The 17,134-nt window shown below is 41.8% G+C and overlaps 2 protein-coding genes across 7 annotated transcripts in view; one reads left to right on the top strand and one right to left on the bottom strand.

The window, feature by feature from the left end:
• The window catches only part of si:ch211-272n13.3 (ankyrin repeat domain-containing protein 26), a 65,381-nt gene that overhangs the window by 21,114 nt on the left and 27,133 nt on the right, over positions 1-17,134 (top strand). For all 6 annotated transcript variants that reach the window (XM_062042769.1, XM_062042768.1, XM_062042767.1 and 3 more), the window contains 12 exons: positions 1-184; positions 257-331; positions 420-484; positions 5,848-6,537; positions 6,898-7,007; positions 7,150-7,326; positions 10,569-10,599; positions 10,677-10,818; positions 13,513-13,726; positions 13,789-13,972; positions 14,053-14,199; positions 15,856-16,318. The exon at positions 1-184 is cut by the window's left edge and continues 38 nt beyond it. In XM_062042769.1, coding sequence (XP_061898753.1) covers positions 1-184; positions 257-331; positions 420-484; positions 5,848-6,537; positions 6,898-7,007; positions 7,150-7,326; positions 10,569-10,599; positions 10,677-10,818; positions 13,513-13,726; positions 13,789-13,972; positions 14,053-14,199; positions 15,856-16,318 — 2,482 coding nt within the window. The remainder of the gene's footprint in view (positions 185-256; positions 332-419; positions 485-5,847; positions 6,538-6,897; positions 7,008-7,149; positions 7,327-10,568; positions 10,600-10,676; positions 10,819-13,512; positions 13,727-13,788; positions 13,973-14,052; positions 14,200-15,855; positions 16,319-17,134) is intronic.
• LOC133646886 (cyclin-dependent kinase inhibitor 1B-like) overlaps positions 1-17,134 on the bottom strand; it is a 74,208-nt gene that overhangs the window by 35,405 nt on the left and 21,669 nt on the right. The window lies entirely within an intron of this gene.

The following is a 17,134-nucleotide window of genomic DNA, read 5'->3' as shown; positions in this document are numbered from 1 at the left end:
AGGAGTCTCCCAGGATGCACCGAGACACGCGCAGCACCAAAGGAAGTCCCAGAATGCATCAGTAAGGAGGAAGAAGTGGCACCCAAAGTGGCCGTTGCTACACAGAGGAAAGTTGGCACCGATGAGAAACAGGCTCCTCATCCCCAACCTCGTACAAAGAAGATGGCGCCTCAAGAGAGCGACAGTAAGCTTCACGCAAGTTTTTAAAACGTGCAATCACATCATTTCATCTGAAATATGTTTTTTCACGACTTAGAATTAGACCGTTCAGCTTCACCATGCAATGAGGCCAAAATGGACAATCACCAACCTCAGGCAGCAGTTATAGCAAGTAAGTAGACCCATTTTTAACAATCTTTCTAAAGTGCACATTCTTTTTTTTTTGTTTTGTTTTTTACAAAGACCCTATTTGCTCTTAGGCTCCCCTGTACTTTCAACAAGTGGCAGCAAACGCTCATTGCAGTCTGATGAGCAGCAACAGCAGGTGAGAGACAACCAAGCGACACCAACGCACAGTGCTATACTGTAAAAATGTCATATATGCCCCTGCGAAAACGACAGGCATGGTTTAATAACAGTGCCACCATTTGAGGTATTTGTCAGTAAAATAGTAGCATAGGCCACACAGTACGAGTGGATGTTTATACAAATGTTGTGTGCATACTACACAAACGCACAGTCATGTAAAAAAATGGGGTGTGGTCGTACCAAGAAGAAGACGAGTAATGGTGCCCGCGGTAGACGCCCTCTGTGCAGCCACTAAACCGTCACATATAGCAGCTTAAAGAAATCTGCCTTAAAGGGGAACTGTACTTTTTGGAATTTTGCCTATCACTCACAATCCTTATGTAAGACAAGCACACATATGTTTTTCTCTTTTTATGCATTCTAACCTGTAAAAAAACGCTAGCAAAAGTCAGCTAACAATGGAGCCAAGGGGAGTTGCTCTATTCCGCCTATAAAGCGCTGTAAAAAAAAAAAAAAAACTCCAACGTTTTATATTCATGCTGTTAGTATGCATTTAATGTAGTAACAGGCACATTAATAATAACATGTAATATTAACGTATTTTGGATTGGCGGTAGCACTGGGCGATTACATTATCGTGATTGATGATCGCGATTAATATGAATTCGATCACAGTGATCAGCTGTTCGCATTTTCACATCGAGGGCAGAAATGTCTGTTAGAAGTTACCGCAGTAGTAAACGGTAAGGAAGCAACAACGCTTAGTATTTTCTGCACGGAACAATCCGCCTTTATTGACCGTGAACCTGTATATGTCTGTAAATTTGTTTGTGTTTGAGTACGTTTACGTGTGTGTGTGAGTGTGTGTGTGCGCGACCTTCCATTCCACCGTCGCGCAAGTCAAGCTCGTCATGACGTAATTAATGTTTGATCAGCGTTGTTCCTCTTCCCCCTTACACAGCTGGAAGTACAGCCCAGAAAAATAAAACAAAGAACTATGGTTAACACTAGCATAGAAGTTGAAACACAACCTTTAGAAGGACAGCAACTTCAGTGACACACTTTAGTTTCAATATATGCTGTAGCTCACCAATAATCCTGCCCTGAGTGCGGATATGCAGGCACTCAAATGTCTTTGTGACTAAACTACTGTATAGGTGCCGGCTGGCAGAATAAACCCACCCATTAATTTAGCAGAATAAACACACCCACTTATTTAGCAGAATAAACACATTAATCAGAAAAAGGCATTTTTATTTTAAAATAATTTTCATTCAGACTTTTTGTTTTTGTTTGTGCAAAGATATAACATGTACTAAAAAATCCTGCAAACACTTTTTTTTTCAAATCATTTGAATTTGTAGATAAAAAACATTTTGCTCCTGAAACAATCATTAAACATGTATTATGTGTTGGTAGACATTATTTTACAGTACCTCAAATTCAAACTGCACTTTAATATAATTTTATTAAATATAAGATACAGAATTTGAGTTTTAAAAACTCCACAATGTGGGTGACCACTTGCTGTTTGCCTAACACTGGTGAGAAGCACTGATGTATACAAGTAATCAAAGAACACAAATAATAATTTACCATTTGAAAGTGTTGTTTAGTAAATGTTAACTTGAAATTAACCAATTATACTGTGTTTACTGCAGAAGGTTTGGGATCACAAGCAAAAAAAAAATGACCCCATTAAAAAAAAAAAAGAACCCCAGGACTTGTGATCACTGCACCACTAAAAGTAGTTCCTCGGGTTAGCACTTATAATAACACTAATGCCAATACTTGGTTAATATTCAAGTCACAAGATGTAAATGGAGTATTGTTGTCGCTTTTTCAATGTTTTTTAGATGGCATTATGGGCACAAGTGTCATGTCTGTGTTCATGTTTTTGTTTGGCCATGTGCTGTTTTGTTTTTTGGACACTTCCTTAGTTCCTGGTTTCACTTCCTGGTTTTGTTTGTCACCATAGCAACCATTAGTTTCACCTGTTCCACGTTTGGACTCACACACACCTGTCTCACGTTTTCACAGTCATGTCATGCACCTGTTCACAGTTAGTCACGCACCTGTTTTCACTTTTCATGTCACTATATAGGCTTTTCTGTTTCTGTTGTTCGTCCTGGCGACATCACCCATTCATGCCATGTCCACAGTTCCTTGTCACGTTAGTTCTTGTTTCATCTCTTGTCACGTAAGTTTTTGTTTGTTTAATGTTCATAGTTCTCCGCCATTGTGCGCGCCTTTTGTTTTCCTAGTCAAGTTTTTTACCTCCGCTGTGAGCGCCTTTTGTTTGTACCTTTTGTTTGAGTTTATAGTAATAATTAAACTATGTCTTTACCTGCACGCCACGTCCGTTCCAATTCTTTTGCACCACGGGAGAGCAAACCACGCCATAGACCGAGTTATGACAGATGTCGCCAGCATAAGAGCTCTCCCGCAAAAAATTTGGACAATTTTGACGAGGCAACGTGGGAGGTCCTCCGCGCGATGGAGGAAGAGACGCTACGTTATTCCTCCGGTAAGCGCAGAGACCTGATGTGGGGGCCAGATGGAAATCTGGTGCCATTGAGCTCCAGTTGGTCCGAGGATGGCGCTGCGTCACCGCAGTCCTGGAAGCGCCGCACCAGACCAAAGACATCAGGGAAGGCGAGCGGACAGCATGCGGCGCTGCCGCAGGCTCCTCCCACTCCGGGCGGAAGCAGGTTGCTGCCAGCTCCACAGCTTCAAAATGACATCACAGACCAGGATTTTTTTTTTCTGAACTCTTTTTCTTTTGATCATCCGCCTCCAGCCAAAGACTCTAAAAACATGATAAAACATTACCAGGACATGTTTTTAGAAATCAGATCCTGTCAATCCAAGCCACCCAAATTCCATGCCCCGCCCCCCAGGACTCAAGCCACGCCCAAGTCACACTTTTTCTTTTCACCCACAAGATCCCAGGTACAAGAAAGACATTTTGGACAATTTAGAGGGGAGGATTCTGCCCTCCTCCTGAACCCCCTCCGCCCACCCCAAAAGACGGTTCCAGACCGCGGGGAGCGCGTCTGGGATCCGCTCCTTGAGGGGGGGGCTAGGGCTGGGAATTGTTCAGGTGGGGTGGGTCAGCATCGCCATGCCAAGCCACAGCCTCCAGCTCGGCCACCACCACCACCTGTCTTTCGTCACGCCAAGCCACAGCCTCCAGCACGACCCCCACCACCTGTCTTTCGACCTGCCAAGCCACAGCCACCAGCACGACCCCCACCACCAGTCTTTCGTCACGCCAAGACACAGCCTCCAGCACGACCCCCACCACCAGTCTTTCGTCACGCCAAGACACAGCCTCCAGCACGACCCCCACCACCTGTCTTTCGACCTGCCAAGCCACAGCCACCAGCACGACCACCACCACCAGTTTTTCGACCATGCCAAGATCCACCTGCTCCACGCCCAGCTCCACGCCAAGCGCCACCAGTACCTGCTCCACGCCAAGCGCCACCAATACCTGCTCCACGCCAAGCGCCACCAGTACCTGCTCCACGCCAAGCGCCACCAGTACCTGCTCCACGCCAAGCGCCGCCAGTCGCAGCTTCACGACGCCAAGTGCCGCCAGTCGCAGCCCCACGCCGCCAAGTGCCGCCCGTGGCTGCCCCACGCCGCCAAGTGCCGCCCGTGGCTGCCCCACGCCGCCAAGTGCCGCCCGTGGCTGCCCCACGCCGCCAAGTGCCGCCCGTGGCTGCCCCACGCCGCCAAGTGCCGCCCGTGGCTGCCCCACGCCGCCAAGTGCCGCCCGTGGCTGTCCCACGCCAAGACCAAAGCCAAGACCAAGACCCGCCAAGTGACCAAGACCAAGACCCGCCAAGTGACCAAGACCAAGACCCGCCAAGTGACCAAGACCAAGACCCGCCAAGTGACCAAGACCAAGACCCGCCAAGTGACCCAAACCAAGACCAAGTCCAAGCACAGCCACACCAAGACCAAGTCCAAGACCAAGACCCAGACCCTCGCCAAGACCAAGACCCATGCCAAGACCAAGACCCTCGTCAAGACCCGCCACGCCAAGCTTCGCCGCCTGACGCACCACGCCAAGCTTCGCCGCCTGACGCACCACGCCAAGCTTCGCCGCCTGCCACGACAACGCGCCCACCTCCTCGTCGGCCAAGGATGTGGCCTTTCCATGGGCGTCCGCCCCGCCAGGTGCGCCGACCTCCTCGTCTGCCACGAATGTGGCCATTCCCAGGTCGCCCACCTCGTCAGGTTCAGCGGCGGTCTACCCGCCGCCGCCACCTGACTCTGCCCCGGTGGATTCGGGGACACCTGGTCTGGCGACCCACCGCCATGTCCCCCTCCCCCCCTCCCATGACTCTTGATCCTGTTTTTTGTTTTTGGACATCTGGGATCTGTCCGTAAGGGGGGGGTTCTGTCATGTCTGTGTTCATGTTTTTGTTTGGCCATGTGCTGTTTTGTTTTTTGGACACTTCCTTAGTTCCTGGTTTCACTTCCTGGTTTTGTTTGTCACCATAGCAACCATTAGTTTCACCTGTTCCACGTTTGGACTCACACACACCTGTCTCACGTTTTCACAGTCATGTCATGCACCTGTTCACAGTTAGTCACGCACCTGTTTTCACTTTTCATGTCACTATATAGGCTTTTCTGTTTCTGTTGTTCGTCCTGGCGACATCACCCATTCATGCCATGTCCACAGTTCCTTGTCACGTTAGTTCTTGTTTCATCTCTTGTCACGTAAGTTTTTGTTTGTTTAATGTTCATAGTTCTCCGCCATTGTGCGCGCCTTTTGTTTTCCTAGTCAAGTTTTTTACCTCCGCTGTGAGCGCCTTTTGTTTGTACCTTTTGTTTGAGTTTATAGTAATAATTAAACTATGTCTTTACCTGCACGCCACGTCCGTTCCAATTCTTTTGCACCACGGGAGAGCAAACCACGCCATAGACCGAGTTATGACAACAAGGAATTCCTTGCATTGTTAGCCACCTCATACTTGCCGTATTTTACGAATTAGAATGCATAAAAAAAGAAAAAACAAACGTGTTAATGTCTTACATAGGAATTGTGAATGATAGGCAAAATCCTAAAAAAAAATGCAGTTCTATTTTAACTTCCTGACACCCAGAAAACTAAAATTGCAGTTTTTTGCATTTATTGTATAGGGTGAAAACAATATAACAACAAGTTTTTTTAAATCAGAAAATATGTACATTTTTCTGCAATGTCTTTTGCTCTGGACAACTTGGTCTATTCTACTCTTCAAGAGTACCAAAATGCATTGCTGAGTCTCAGAAGGTTATTTTCTATCATTCTGCATCATTGTGAAATTCCTTATTTTTTGGTCTTTGTCTTGTTTTGTGTTTTCCGCCTATGCCTCCAAGGAGAAGGATGATGTATTAGAGTCCTGTGATCCACACACAACTGCCTATATGGCTTCTGATGGTGGAGACAACCGTAGCGATGTTAGAGATCAGAAGAGTGCAGAGGCGAGGCCTAATGATGCGGCTCTACTTGAGACGCAGTATGAGAATCTTTGGGAAGAAATGGAGAAAAAGGAAGTCAAACCCACCTTCGGTAGAGCTGCTGAAAGTTTAAAGGAGACCAAGGCTAACTTAGCTCAAGAGTCAAGTGATGAGGAGGACGGGAAGGTGATTTTACGGCCCAATGCTAGAGCAAGAAGGCTGGTTCGCCTCTCAGTGCCCAAACATGAGGAGTCCGGATCGGAAGATTCAGAGGCCGCTGACAACTCCCAGAGCGAGGAGAAGATGCCAGAAGAACAACCCATCCTCTGTGAGACACCACAAGCCCTCGCAGCAAAGGAGTTCTCTATTGCCACATCTGATGATGCCAGACTTGGACCTTGTCACAATCTTAAACCAGAAGAACCTGAGAGGAGCCACACCACCTCTGACAAGAACCCCAAAGAACTTCCCAAGTCTAAGCATTTATGGCCCAGCAGACTTTCAGCATCATCCTTGGTTGTTTCTGGTGAAGACTCTAAAGAAGACATGTTTAAGCACAAGGGTGATGAGGACTGTCTGGAGGGACATGAAGGAAAACTCCAAAAAGAGGTAGAAGATGGCTCATCCTGTGACTGTGTTTCATCTTATTTTATTAACAATGCGTGTGGAGAGCTTTAACTTTGGACAAATAAGTGTTTTGTTTTCTTGTGTGATATTGCACTTCTTAGTCTTGTGTTGTTTTTGTGGTTTACAGAATCCATCCTACACTATAGACTAGTGCATCCTGCATGGACTTAGCATGTGTTCTCTCCCCCACTAGAATTTACTTCTTTGTGCGTCTCTGTCAAGTACAATTACTGCAGCAAGGTGTTCGGTCTCCAAAGAGACCTTCAATTATGTATAACCTTGTGCGAGATGTGCAAAACTAACCTGAACGCTGACTCGAACATGCTTTTTTCTTCTTTTTAGGTTGACAAAGTTACTTACAAGGCTGCTGTTTCAATGAAGGACATCAGTGATTACGGTGACACAGGCGGAAGAGCATTAAAGGAGCTCACCAATAAGAAGCCTGAGACCAGGTCAGTGAGTCGCTAAGAGACATCAGGACAAGCTTGCGGTCTCTCAACAAGCACAGAAACCTACTGTGCACAAGAGTCTGAACTTTCTTATTCTTATTGCAATTGTGAAGTTATTACTAGGGTTTTTTTTTTGCCTCCACAGCAGCAGCAGGCCTCTGGTGGAATCACAACTCTCACGCAAAGCAGAAGAAAAGACCGTAGAGAAGACCTCGCTGCCAACAGCAGTTGGCAAGGCCTGTGGAACCCCTCAGACCGACGCCAGACAGCTCTCTGTGTTTGATGACAGCACTTTGAGTGCCTTGACGGACGATGAAGGAAGGTGTGCATGCGGCAGTAGCGAGCCTCTGGTACAGGGGTCGGGAACCTTTTTGGCTGAGAGAGCCATGAAAGCCAAATATTTTAAAATGTATTTCCGTGAGAGCCATATAATATTTTTTAACACTGAATACAACTAAATGTGTGCATTTTTAAGTAAGACCAACATTTTTAGAGTATAATACGTCTCTTATTCTTTTTAATAACATTGATATTCTGAAGCTAACCAATGATAAATGAAATACTTCTTACCGTTAATGCGACTTCTTGAACAGGTGCGGTAGAAAACGGATGAATGGATTAAAATGCATGAGAATGTTTTATATTTTGAATGTTATTTTTAACACTGTGATTACCAGTGGAATTATTCATTACTTATCATGTTAAGCAATGTCAGCTAAGATTGATCTGAGAGCCAGATGCCGTCATCAAAAGAGCCACATCTGGCTCTCGAGCCATAGGTTCCCTACCCCTGCTCTGGTATATTCTTGCATACAGGTGGGCCCCATGTTACGATGTTCTATGTTTATGTACCCATTCCCAAAAAGTTATTCATACTGTACACGGGGTTTCCGCGGGTCATTAAAAAGCATTATAAGTCATTAAATGGATTTTGCTACAATAAGGCCTCAAATGGCATTAAAAAGCATTAAAAGTAATTAAATTGATGTTTGTAAAATAAGGCCTCATATGGCATTACATACAATGTCCAGAGGCATTAAACAATCTTTCACAATTGCAATTGGCAACTAAAAAGACAACAAAACAAACCACCCAACTCAGTTTTTCCAATTGGGGAGAAAGCACTTCAAGAATGATTTATTGAAGTGCAATTTTTGCTGACAAATATTGAGAGTCCATTTTATTTTCATGTTTTTTACCTATTTAGGATATTTAAGTTTAATTAAATAATAAGAAAAAATACTACTGTAATGAAATGTTTATTGTGCTTGAAAAGGTTACTTGCATTGTTATTATTATATAATATGATTACATTAGTGCTTAATTCGGCCGCGGTCATGGTAAACTTTTCAACCTTTTTTAACACTGTTATTATGGTCAAATGCTTACAATTTTATACAGAAAAGTGTATGCTTTTGACTATATATGCACCAGTAATAACAATCTGAATCAGGACATGGCTTTAAAATTGTTTCTAAGTTGCATTACAAAAGGAATTAAAAAGCATTTAATTAGACTTGCTGATAGCTGCAGAAAGCCTGGTGCAACAGTGCTTCTCAATTATTTTCTGTTACTACCCCCTAAGAAAAACATTTATAATTTGTATATAACATTGTAATAAGTACACCTCTGCATAACATTGTATCCTCAATAACAACAACTAACAATTAATAAAATGAAACAAAAATATATAGATCAACTTACAACAAAGAATAACTTTATTAACATTGTTTTTTGTGTTACAGAAAAGATTTATCAATTTGGTAGAATTTTTTTTTTTTTTTTTATCCCTATTTAAACTATAGACACATTTTGACAGTTTTAAACCATTTGATACTGAAAAATAAAAGTCAATAAATAATTATACATTTACATTTGTCAGCAACATTAACTCCGGAGCACAATTTTTAAAACATTCAAAACAAAAATGAAGAAAAACATTTATGCTGATTTTGTTTTCACAAATCAAAACGAGGAAATCAGAATTAATGGATACAATAATTATCGCACCGCTCCCCCCACACAGGGGCCCGCCCCACTATTTTAGAAGGACTGCTTTACAAAAAGCGAGAACAAGTTGTCTGCGGGCGGCAGAATAATAATAAAACAATAAGTAGTAGAATGCGTAAGTCGTTACGTACGTATGGCTACACCAGTGCGTCAAAAATTTTCTGTTATGCCCCCCAGGAAAAAGAAAATATTTTGCGCCCCCCATCCCCACTCTCCACGTGACTATAAATAGTAAAATTTGTCTATAATATTGTTGTAACTATACCTCTGTGTAACATTATTAGTTTATTAACATTAAAGGAAACAACATGTGCCTCACACTACGAAGGTCCTGAGTAGTCCTGGGTTCAATCCCAGCCTCGGGATCTTTCTGTGTGGAGTTTGCATGTTCTCCCCGTGACTGTGTGGGTTCCCTCCGGGTACTCCGGCTTCCTCCCACCTTCAAAAACATGCACCTGGGGATAGGTTGATTGGCAACACTAAATTGGCCCTAGTGTGTGAATGTGAGTGTGAATGTTGTCTATCTGTGTTGGCCCTGTGATGAGGTGGCGACTTGTCCAGGGTGTACCCCGCCTTCCGCCCGATTGTAGCTGAGATAGGCTCCAGCGCCCCCCGCGACCCCGAAGGGAATAAGCGGTAGAAAATGGATGGATGGATGGAACACACCGGTCTTTCCTCGTCTCAGTGTGGTTACAGTAAAACCAAGTGCTAGATACGCCTTATGATATTCTGGTACGGCAAAAAAAAGCATGTTCGCCGTGGTCACTGGCATCACACCGCCACCACCCCCAGGGGGGCCCGCCCCACTATTTGATAAGGACCGGGCTACACTGAGGAAGGACAGCATCACTTTTGTTTGTTTTAGTTAACTTTGTCCACCAGTATGTGTCCAAAGCATCAGACTCCTCTGAAAGTGAAACTAGGACATAAAATGCTCAGAAACAAGTAGAAATGCACACAAACTTTGCCCACATGCCCAGTCCAAGTGCTCAAACGCCGCAACCATCATCAAGGATATTTATTTTCATAATAAGAATGTTTCTCTCCCTTTATCAGTTTCTACAGGATACTGTAATGTTGCGATTGCGGCAATTCACGTAAACTCAACTAATCCAAATTTTAGGCAACAATCACAAAAAAAGGCTGTACAATCCTGGAGGGACTGCTTTATACATGTTACTACACATGTCGGTCATGTGTTCTGTGTACCATGTCTATCCAGCCTAAATCCGGCCTGGAAATGACACCAGACCAGCCCGTGAGTTTAGTTCAAATAACTTTGAAGAGACTTAACTTTCTTATAGCAGATTCCTAAACACATTTGAGCGCTGTTATATAGAGCAGTGTTTCCATTGTTGGGTCGTGAGTGTTTTAGTTGAAGGGCCCTGCTGTGTACAAAGCGAGTGAGTTACGGGTTAATTTAGGCAGAAGGTCCGACTTACTCTAAAACTCGACTTACATTTGCTGGCACAGACCTCGTACATACATCAAGGACCTCCTGTATACCCTCCAGTTTTCACAATGATCCTATTTCTTGTTGGTTTCTGACAACAGGTGCCAAACAGGAGAAGAGAAGAAAAAACAGGTATTGGTGCTTTTTTCTAAAGTTGTTCCAATACTGATTGTATATGAAATGCAAATTAAGACCCCATTTTCAATTAGAATCTCAAAGAAGTGGAAGTGTCCGAAGATATGGATGAGCTCAATTCGTCGTCTGACATGACCACGGATGACTCTGACTTTTCCCATTCAGGCCATGGATGTGGCTCCCTCTTCATCCAGAACCTGGACTCAGTCACTACAGGTATTTTATTTTATTTTTAAAAAGGACTATAGAGTTCTTGGCAGGTGACTATAATCAAGTAGTTGGTGATCATGTGCTTTTTAGCTTGTCTGTCATTTGTCACAAATGAGAAATCAACCAATATGGTTTTTTTCAGGGCTCATACCGTTACCGATTATTAGCAGTCAAGGAGGCCGATAAACGATATTTGTAGCCGATATTCATTTGCAGTAAAGTTTAGCTAAGAAATAATAGTATTTGTTAGTAAAAGGTTGGACGATGCTTTAAGTTGTTTTTGAAAAAAACATTTTTTAGGCAACGTCAGACCATTTATGCGGCATTAATGTTGTGGTTATTTAGCCCCCAAAAAAACATCAAGGAATTTTACAAACAACTTTATTACGTGTGTCTAATGCTGCAGGTCAGAGGAGCATTAACATTTGCATTTCAAAATATGGTAAATGTCTTGGGAAAATGTTTTAAAAATATGAGATTTTTCAAATCAATAACATTTTTTAAATAAATTTTATGGCTTGGACTGAAACAAAAACCATCTATCTACATCACAGTAACTCGCCATCTTTTTATTTTTGTACAATCTTATAGCAGTGTAAGCACAAGAACTCAAATAAATGCCCCGTTGATATTAAAACATATTTGGGGAGAATTATTGACAAAGAGGGTAATTGTTATTACTAAATTATTTTTGGGGGAAAATAGGACTACGTCGGGTGGTTATTACTATCTACTTCACTAAATAGTTTTTTAAATTCTGGTATCATATTTGTATATACAGTAAAGCCTGTGTCTGGCGGTCACTTGTCGATAACGGCCACACAAATTTTGCCCGCAAAAAAAAGCAGCCAATACTTTTGTCTATAGCAGCCCCTCATTTTGAATCCCAAACAGCCACCGATATCAAAATTTGCCATACCACGGTCTGTGAAATTGATGGAATGGAAAAAATAAGAATGTTTGCCAGCGATTCATGTTTGTGCTTTCTGTGCTGTAATTAATGCGCGTAATCATGAACAAGGAGATGTGGCCAAGGAGAGAAAGTAAATGTATTTTTTGTGTGTGATGGTAATATGAAAAAATAAGAATGTTTGCTAGCGATTATTGTTTGTGTTTTCTGTGCTGTAATTAATGCCTGTAATCAGAAAGGAGCATTGTTCTGTTGTTTTTGTTGCTACATTGCTGTTTTTCATGGGCAATAGAATTGTGCATGATGTACGTAGTGTCACGTACGATTTTTTCTTGTGTTTTTATTGCTGATGTATGCGCAATTGTTTAAAGGTCAACATGTAAGGAAATTCAAAATGGCGGCCAACCTGCGTATAGTGGCCACCTGTCTATAGCGGTCACTTTCTTTGTTTACCTTGAGTGGTCACTATAGATAGGTTTGACTGTATTGTATCTGCTGTTGTAGTTATTTTGTATTTATTTATTTTTTTAAAGCTGATACAGGTAGAAAAAAGGCATATATTGAAATCAGAATCAACGTTATTGGCCAAGCATGTTTAACACAGGCAGCATGGTGGAACAGGGGTTAGTGCCCGGGGTTCGATCCTGCGCTCGGGATCTTTCTGTGTGGAGTTTGCATGTCCTCCCTGTGACTGTGTGGGTTCCCTCCGGGTACTCCGGCTTCCTCCCACCTCCAAAGACATGCACCTGGGGATAGGTTGATTGGCAACACTAAATTGGCCCTAGTGTGTGAATGTGAGTGTGAATGTTGTCTGTCCATCTGTGTTGGCCCTGCGATGAGGTGGCGACTTGTCCAGGGTGTACACCGCCTTCCGCCCGATTGTAGCTGAGATAGGCTCCAGCGCCCCCCGCGACCCGAAGGGAATAAGCGGTAGAAAATGGATGGATGGATGGATGTTTAACACACAAGGAATTTGACTTGGGAGACTGTTTGTCTTTGTTCAATGCAAGAAATAAAGACAACGAGAAACACCAACTACAAGAGAGCGTAGTACTGTGGATGTACATAAAAATATCAAATATCACAAACGCACCTTCATGTAGCCCACAGGTGTCAAACTAAAGGCGGGCCAGTTCTGGCCTGCCACATCATTTTATATGGCCCGCAAAATGGTACTAATATACTTTAATGAAGAATATATTTTTAGTAAATATTTGTTCTTTTCATTTTGACATTCAAAAAATACATGAACTGCATGCTTATCTTCAAATACGTATCTTTTCAAATTTAATATTATCTAATGATGCAACAAAACGTTATATATTTAAAAAAATAAAAATAAGTACTTTAATATCAGTTTGACTTATGATTTCAAAGCAAGTTATCAAATTGTGCACTGTAAAAATGACAATAGTCAGGAAAACTCTGGCAACTGAACTGCCAGTTTTTTTTTAACAAAAAAACAAAAACTTTGATACTTTTTGTGTTTACAGTACGGTAATACACTGTTACATCAACAACTGTAAACTTAATTTTACTGTAAAAAAAAAAAAATAGTGGTATTGTTTTTCCATTCCATTTACGGTAAAATGCCGGAAAAAAACACTGCAACTTTTACGATAAAATTCTGGCAACTGAGCGAGTTTTTTTTACACTAAAAGAAAAAAATTTTTTAAGCGAATGTAAAATAAATAATTTTTTATCATATTTTACAAGTGGCCCTTTGAGGGCAGACAAAACTGTGATGTGGCCCTCAATGAAAACAAGTTTGACATTCGTTTATTCTTCAGACTCCAGAAGTATGGTGAAGCTGCAGAACATTTTCCACAAATATGAGCGCTCCATTCAGAAAGCCAAAAGCCGCCACGCTTACTTTGCGGACAAGGTGAGCCTCCTGGAAACCGAAAAGGTGCAGCTGAGAAGCTCACTGGACGAGGTCAAGGACGTTAAATCTGCCCTAGAGCGCAACCAGCTAGAGTTGCAGACTGAAGTTACAAACCTCAGGTAGGCGCTTTTTGCGAGTAATTCAGATTCATTCTTGGTAATCACATGCTTTTGCGTCACAGGTTCCAGCTAAAACAGGAGCAGGAAAACGGCCGTAATGCCAACATGATGTTCAGTACCACCGGGGATAAGCTGAGGAGGACGGAGGAGCAGCGACAGTTGGAGGTTCAGGAGAAGCAGAAAGTGGAGCTCACTCTCAGGAACCTGGAATTGGAGATGCGAATACTGCTCAACAACAAGAAACAGGTTGAAATAAACAACATGCATATTTTAATGAGACGCTGAGTGGGCAGACAACATTGACAGTTTGTCCGTCACGCCCACAGCTAGAGGAGGACCACAGTCAGATCCAGACGCTGTTGGCTCAGGAGCGCAGCGCACGGACCGTGCTGGAGAATCTGCTCAACAGTCACGTGCGCAAGCAGCAGGAGATAGAAGAGGAGAACAAGAGGAACATAAACAAGAGTAGTGAGGTCAGTCCCGCCACACTAATAACCAGCCAGTTTGCGCAAAAGACAGTTAGCCGTGATTGATTTACTGATAAAGCACAAGCACCAAGAATCTTTAAAGTAATAATACATGCTTTATTTTCTAAAAGAGTATTTTTTTTATAGGGCAGCTAAAAAAACATTTTATAAATACTACCGGTACACAATTTTAGCTATTGTTGACTTTCGTTAAGGTTCTGACTGGTCATATTTAATTAATTCCAATTATTAAATTGTTCTGGTGGTGTAATTATACACACAAATGCGAGGGTTGCACCAAGAAAGGCGTCTAGCATAAAAACTAAACCATATTTCTATGGCGGTCTTACACTAAGGGTTTTTATGGTTGAATCTCATTTGTTAGATTTACCCCATAGTGGACAATCAGTTATTCTGCTATTTATAGTTGTATTCATTTAATTAATGTAAATATTAGGTACATATGTTATATAGACCAGGGGTTCTTAACCTTTTTGACCACCAAGGCCTACTCAAATATTAATACTGAATTAGTCATCTTACTCTTGATTTTAATCACATTCAATAACTATATCTAGCCTACTTACAGTTTAACAGAATACACCTTGTCAAATGATACAAAACCATGTGAAAATACTTGAGAAAAAAAATATTTAAGATACAATTACATGTGTGAATGTTTCTCAGCATTCAGACAGTTATGTTGTGCTAAAAATAAATAGACTAACTTAATAATGAATGTATTTATTGGCGAAACTGTCAATAAAATGGAAGTTCAAATGAAAATACAGCTTCAACACTTTAGTCATAATTTTTTGGTTTTAAGAAACTTCTCAATGACTTTGGCTCCAGACTTATTCTGTTTGTTTGATATTGTCCATACTGCCACAAGTAGTGGAAAAGTGTATGACAACTAAGTACCACTGTTGAGGAACTAATATTTTGGGTGGCCCTCTATGGCAGTGGTTCTCAACCTTTTTTCAGTGATGTACCCCCGTGAACATTTTTTTAATTCAAGTACCCCCTAATCAGAGCAAAGCATTTTTGGTAGAAAAAAAAGATAAAGAAGTAAAATACAGCACTATGTCATCAGTTTCTGATTTATTAAATTGTATAACGGTGCAAAATATTGCTCATTTGTTGTGGTCTTTCTTGAACTATTTGGAAAAAAAGATATAAAAATAACTAAAAACTTGTTCAAAAATAAACAAGTGATTCAATTATAAATAAAGATTTCTACACATAGAAGTAATCATCAATTTAAAGTGCCCTCTTTGGGGATTGTAATAGAAATCCATCTGGATTCATGAACTTAATTCGAAACATTTCTTCACAAAAAAAGAAATCTTTAACATCAATATTTATGGAACATGTCCACAAAAAATCTAGCTGTCAACACTGAATATTGCATTGTTGCATTTCTTTTCACAGTTCTTTTTGACAAACATTTTTTTTTTAAATCTCACGTACCCCTTGGCATACCTTCGCGTACCCCCATTTGAGAACCACTGCTCTATGGTTAAGAAACACTGATATGTACTGTAAAAACTTCCCTTGATGTTAGAGCACCATCTTTCTCTTTGACAGTCACTTGCAAATGTGTTATATTTCAAATGTTAATTTAATGTTGTATTAATAAATAGTGCATGTCATCATTCACAGGCCTTGTCTCAGCTCACAGAGGCCAGCGACAGAGAGCGTGAGCTGCTCCAGCAGATTTCTATATTTAAGGAGCAGCTGAGCACCCTCAGAACAGACCTTGAAAATTCCCAGGCCAGCAGCAGCATCAAGCAGCGAGACCTTCAGGAGGAGAATAAGGCCGTCAAGGAGCAACTGGACGAGGCTCGGCGAGCTCTCCGAGTCAACAATGACACCCTGAACCAAACCGTCTTGGACTTCAACAACCAAACGGCTGCCTTGAAGTCCGAGTTGACCGTGACTGCGACCCGCCTGGACAATGAGCGCCAGACCTGTGAGACGATGGCGACGGAGTTGGAGTCAGTCCGCACCCGCCTGACCGTGGCTCTGCAGGAGGCAGAGCGTTGCATGGCAGCTCAGTCAGACACAGAGAAAAGTCTACTCCGGGAGAAAGAAGAACATCATCGTCTTAAAGACAGGCTCTCAAGTTAGTATGAGTTCAGTTTTCTTAACTTTACACTCGCACGTCAGAGCAGGGGTGTCAAACTCATCTTAGTCATGGCTGCCGTCAGAGGGCCGTTTGTAACAGTAAATATAAAACAATGTCCTTTCAACCATTCCTAAAAGACTCTGCAATTTAGCCTCCAACAAATAACAGATGTTAGAAACATTCTGGTCACTGATGCTCGCTCCTTTGTGCCATTTGTTTGGGTGATTCCGAATATTTTGGTCGGGTATTGGTCGATCCACAGCGATCGTTCTGCCAAACAATACCTCAATGCTAACTGCGGGAAATTACGCTTGGCATTGCCAGTAGGATTGATTGTTTGCATCTCAACTGTGTTTTGTCTCACTACGATAGGGCGAAACCATCATTGCCCAGGCACACCCTCCTGGTATTGGGGTATAAATATTTGAGGTTTTGGCACCAGCCGCTAGGCTAGATCTGACCAATCTAAGTGTAAGACTCAAACTAACAAGGTTTTCTTTCTGATAAAGTTATGGCAACAACCGTAAAATCTATTGTTGTTTCTACTGTGTACAATTTTATAAATAACTGACTTTGGAAACATGAGTCAAACAGATATTTACTGCTAAGTATTTCGATGAAAACATTTTTTGGAATGTATGATGATATAATTATTGCATTAATACATAATATTTAAAGTTTAAAATACTTTAAAAGTATTTTTTTAGTGCTGCCAAATGATTACAGTTTATAATCAGATTAATCACACTCGTGAATTTGGATTGATTATGATTATTCACAGGTTAATACTCGCTTGCATAATTTAAATGAACT

The sequence above is a fragment of the Entelurus aequoreus genome, linkage group LG03, assembly GCF_033978785.1.
Source record: "Entelurus aequoreus isolate RoL-2023_Sb linkage group LG03, RoL_Eaeq_v1.1, whole genome shotgun sequence".
Taxonomy (NCBI): domain Eukaryota; kingdom Metazoa; phylum Chordata; class Actinopteri; order Syngnathiformes; family Syngnathidae; genus Entelurus; species Entelurus aequoreus.
This window is presented reverse-complemented; position numbering and strand designations above follow the sequence as displayed.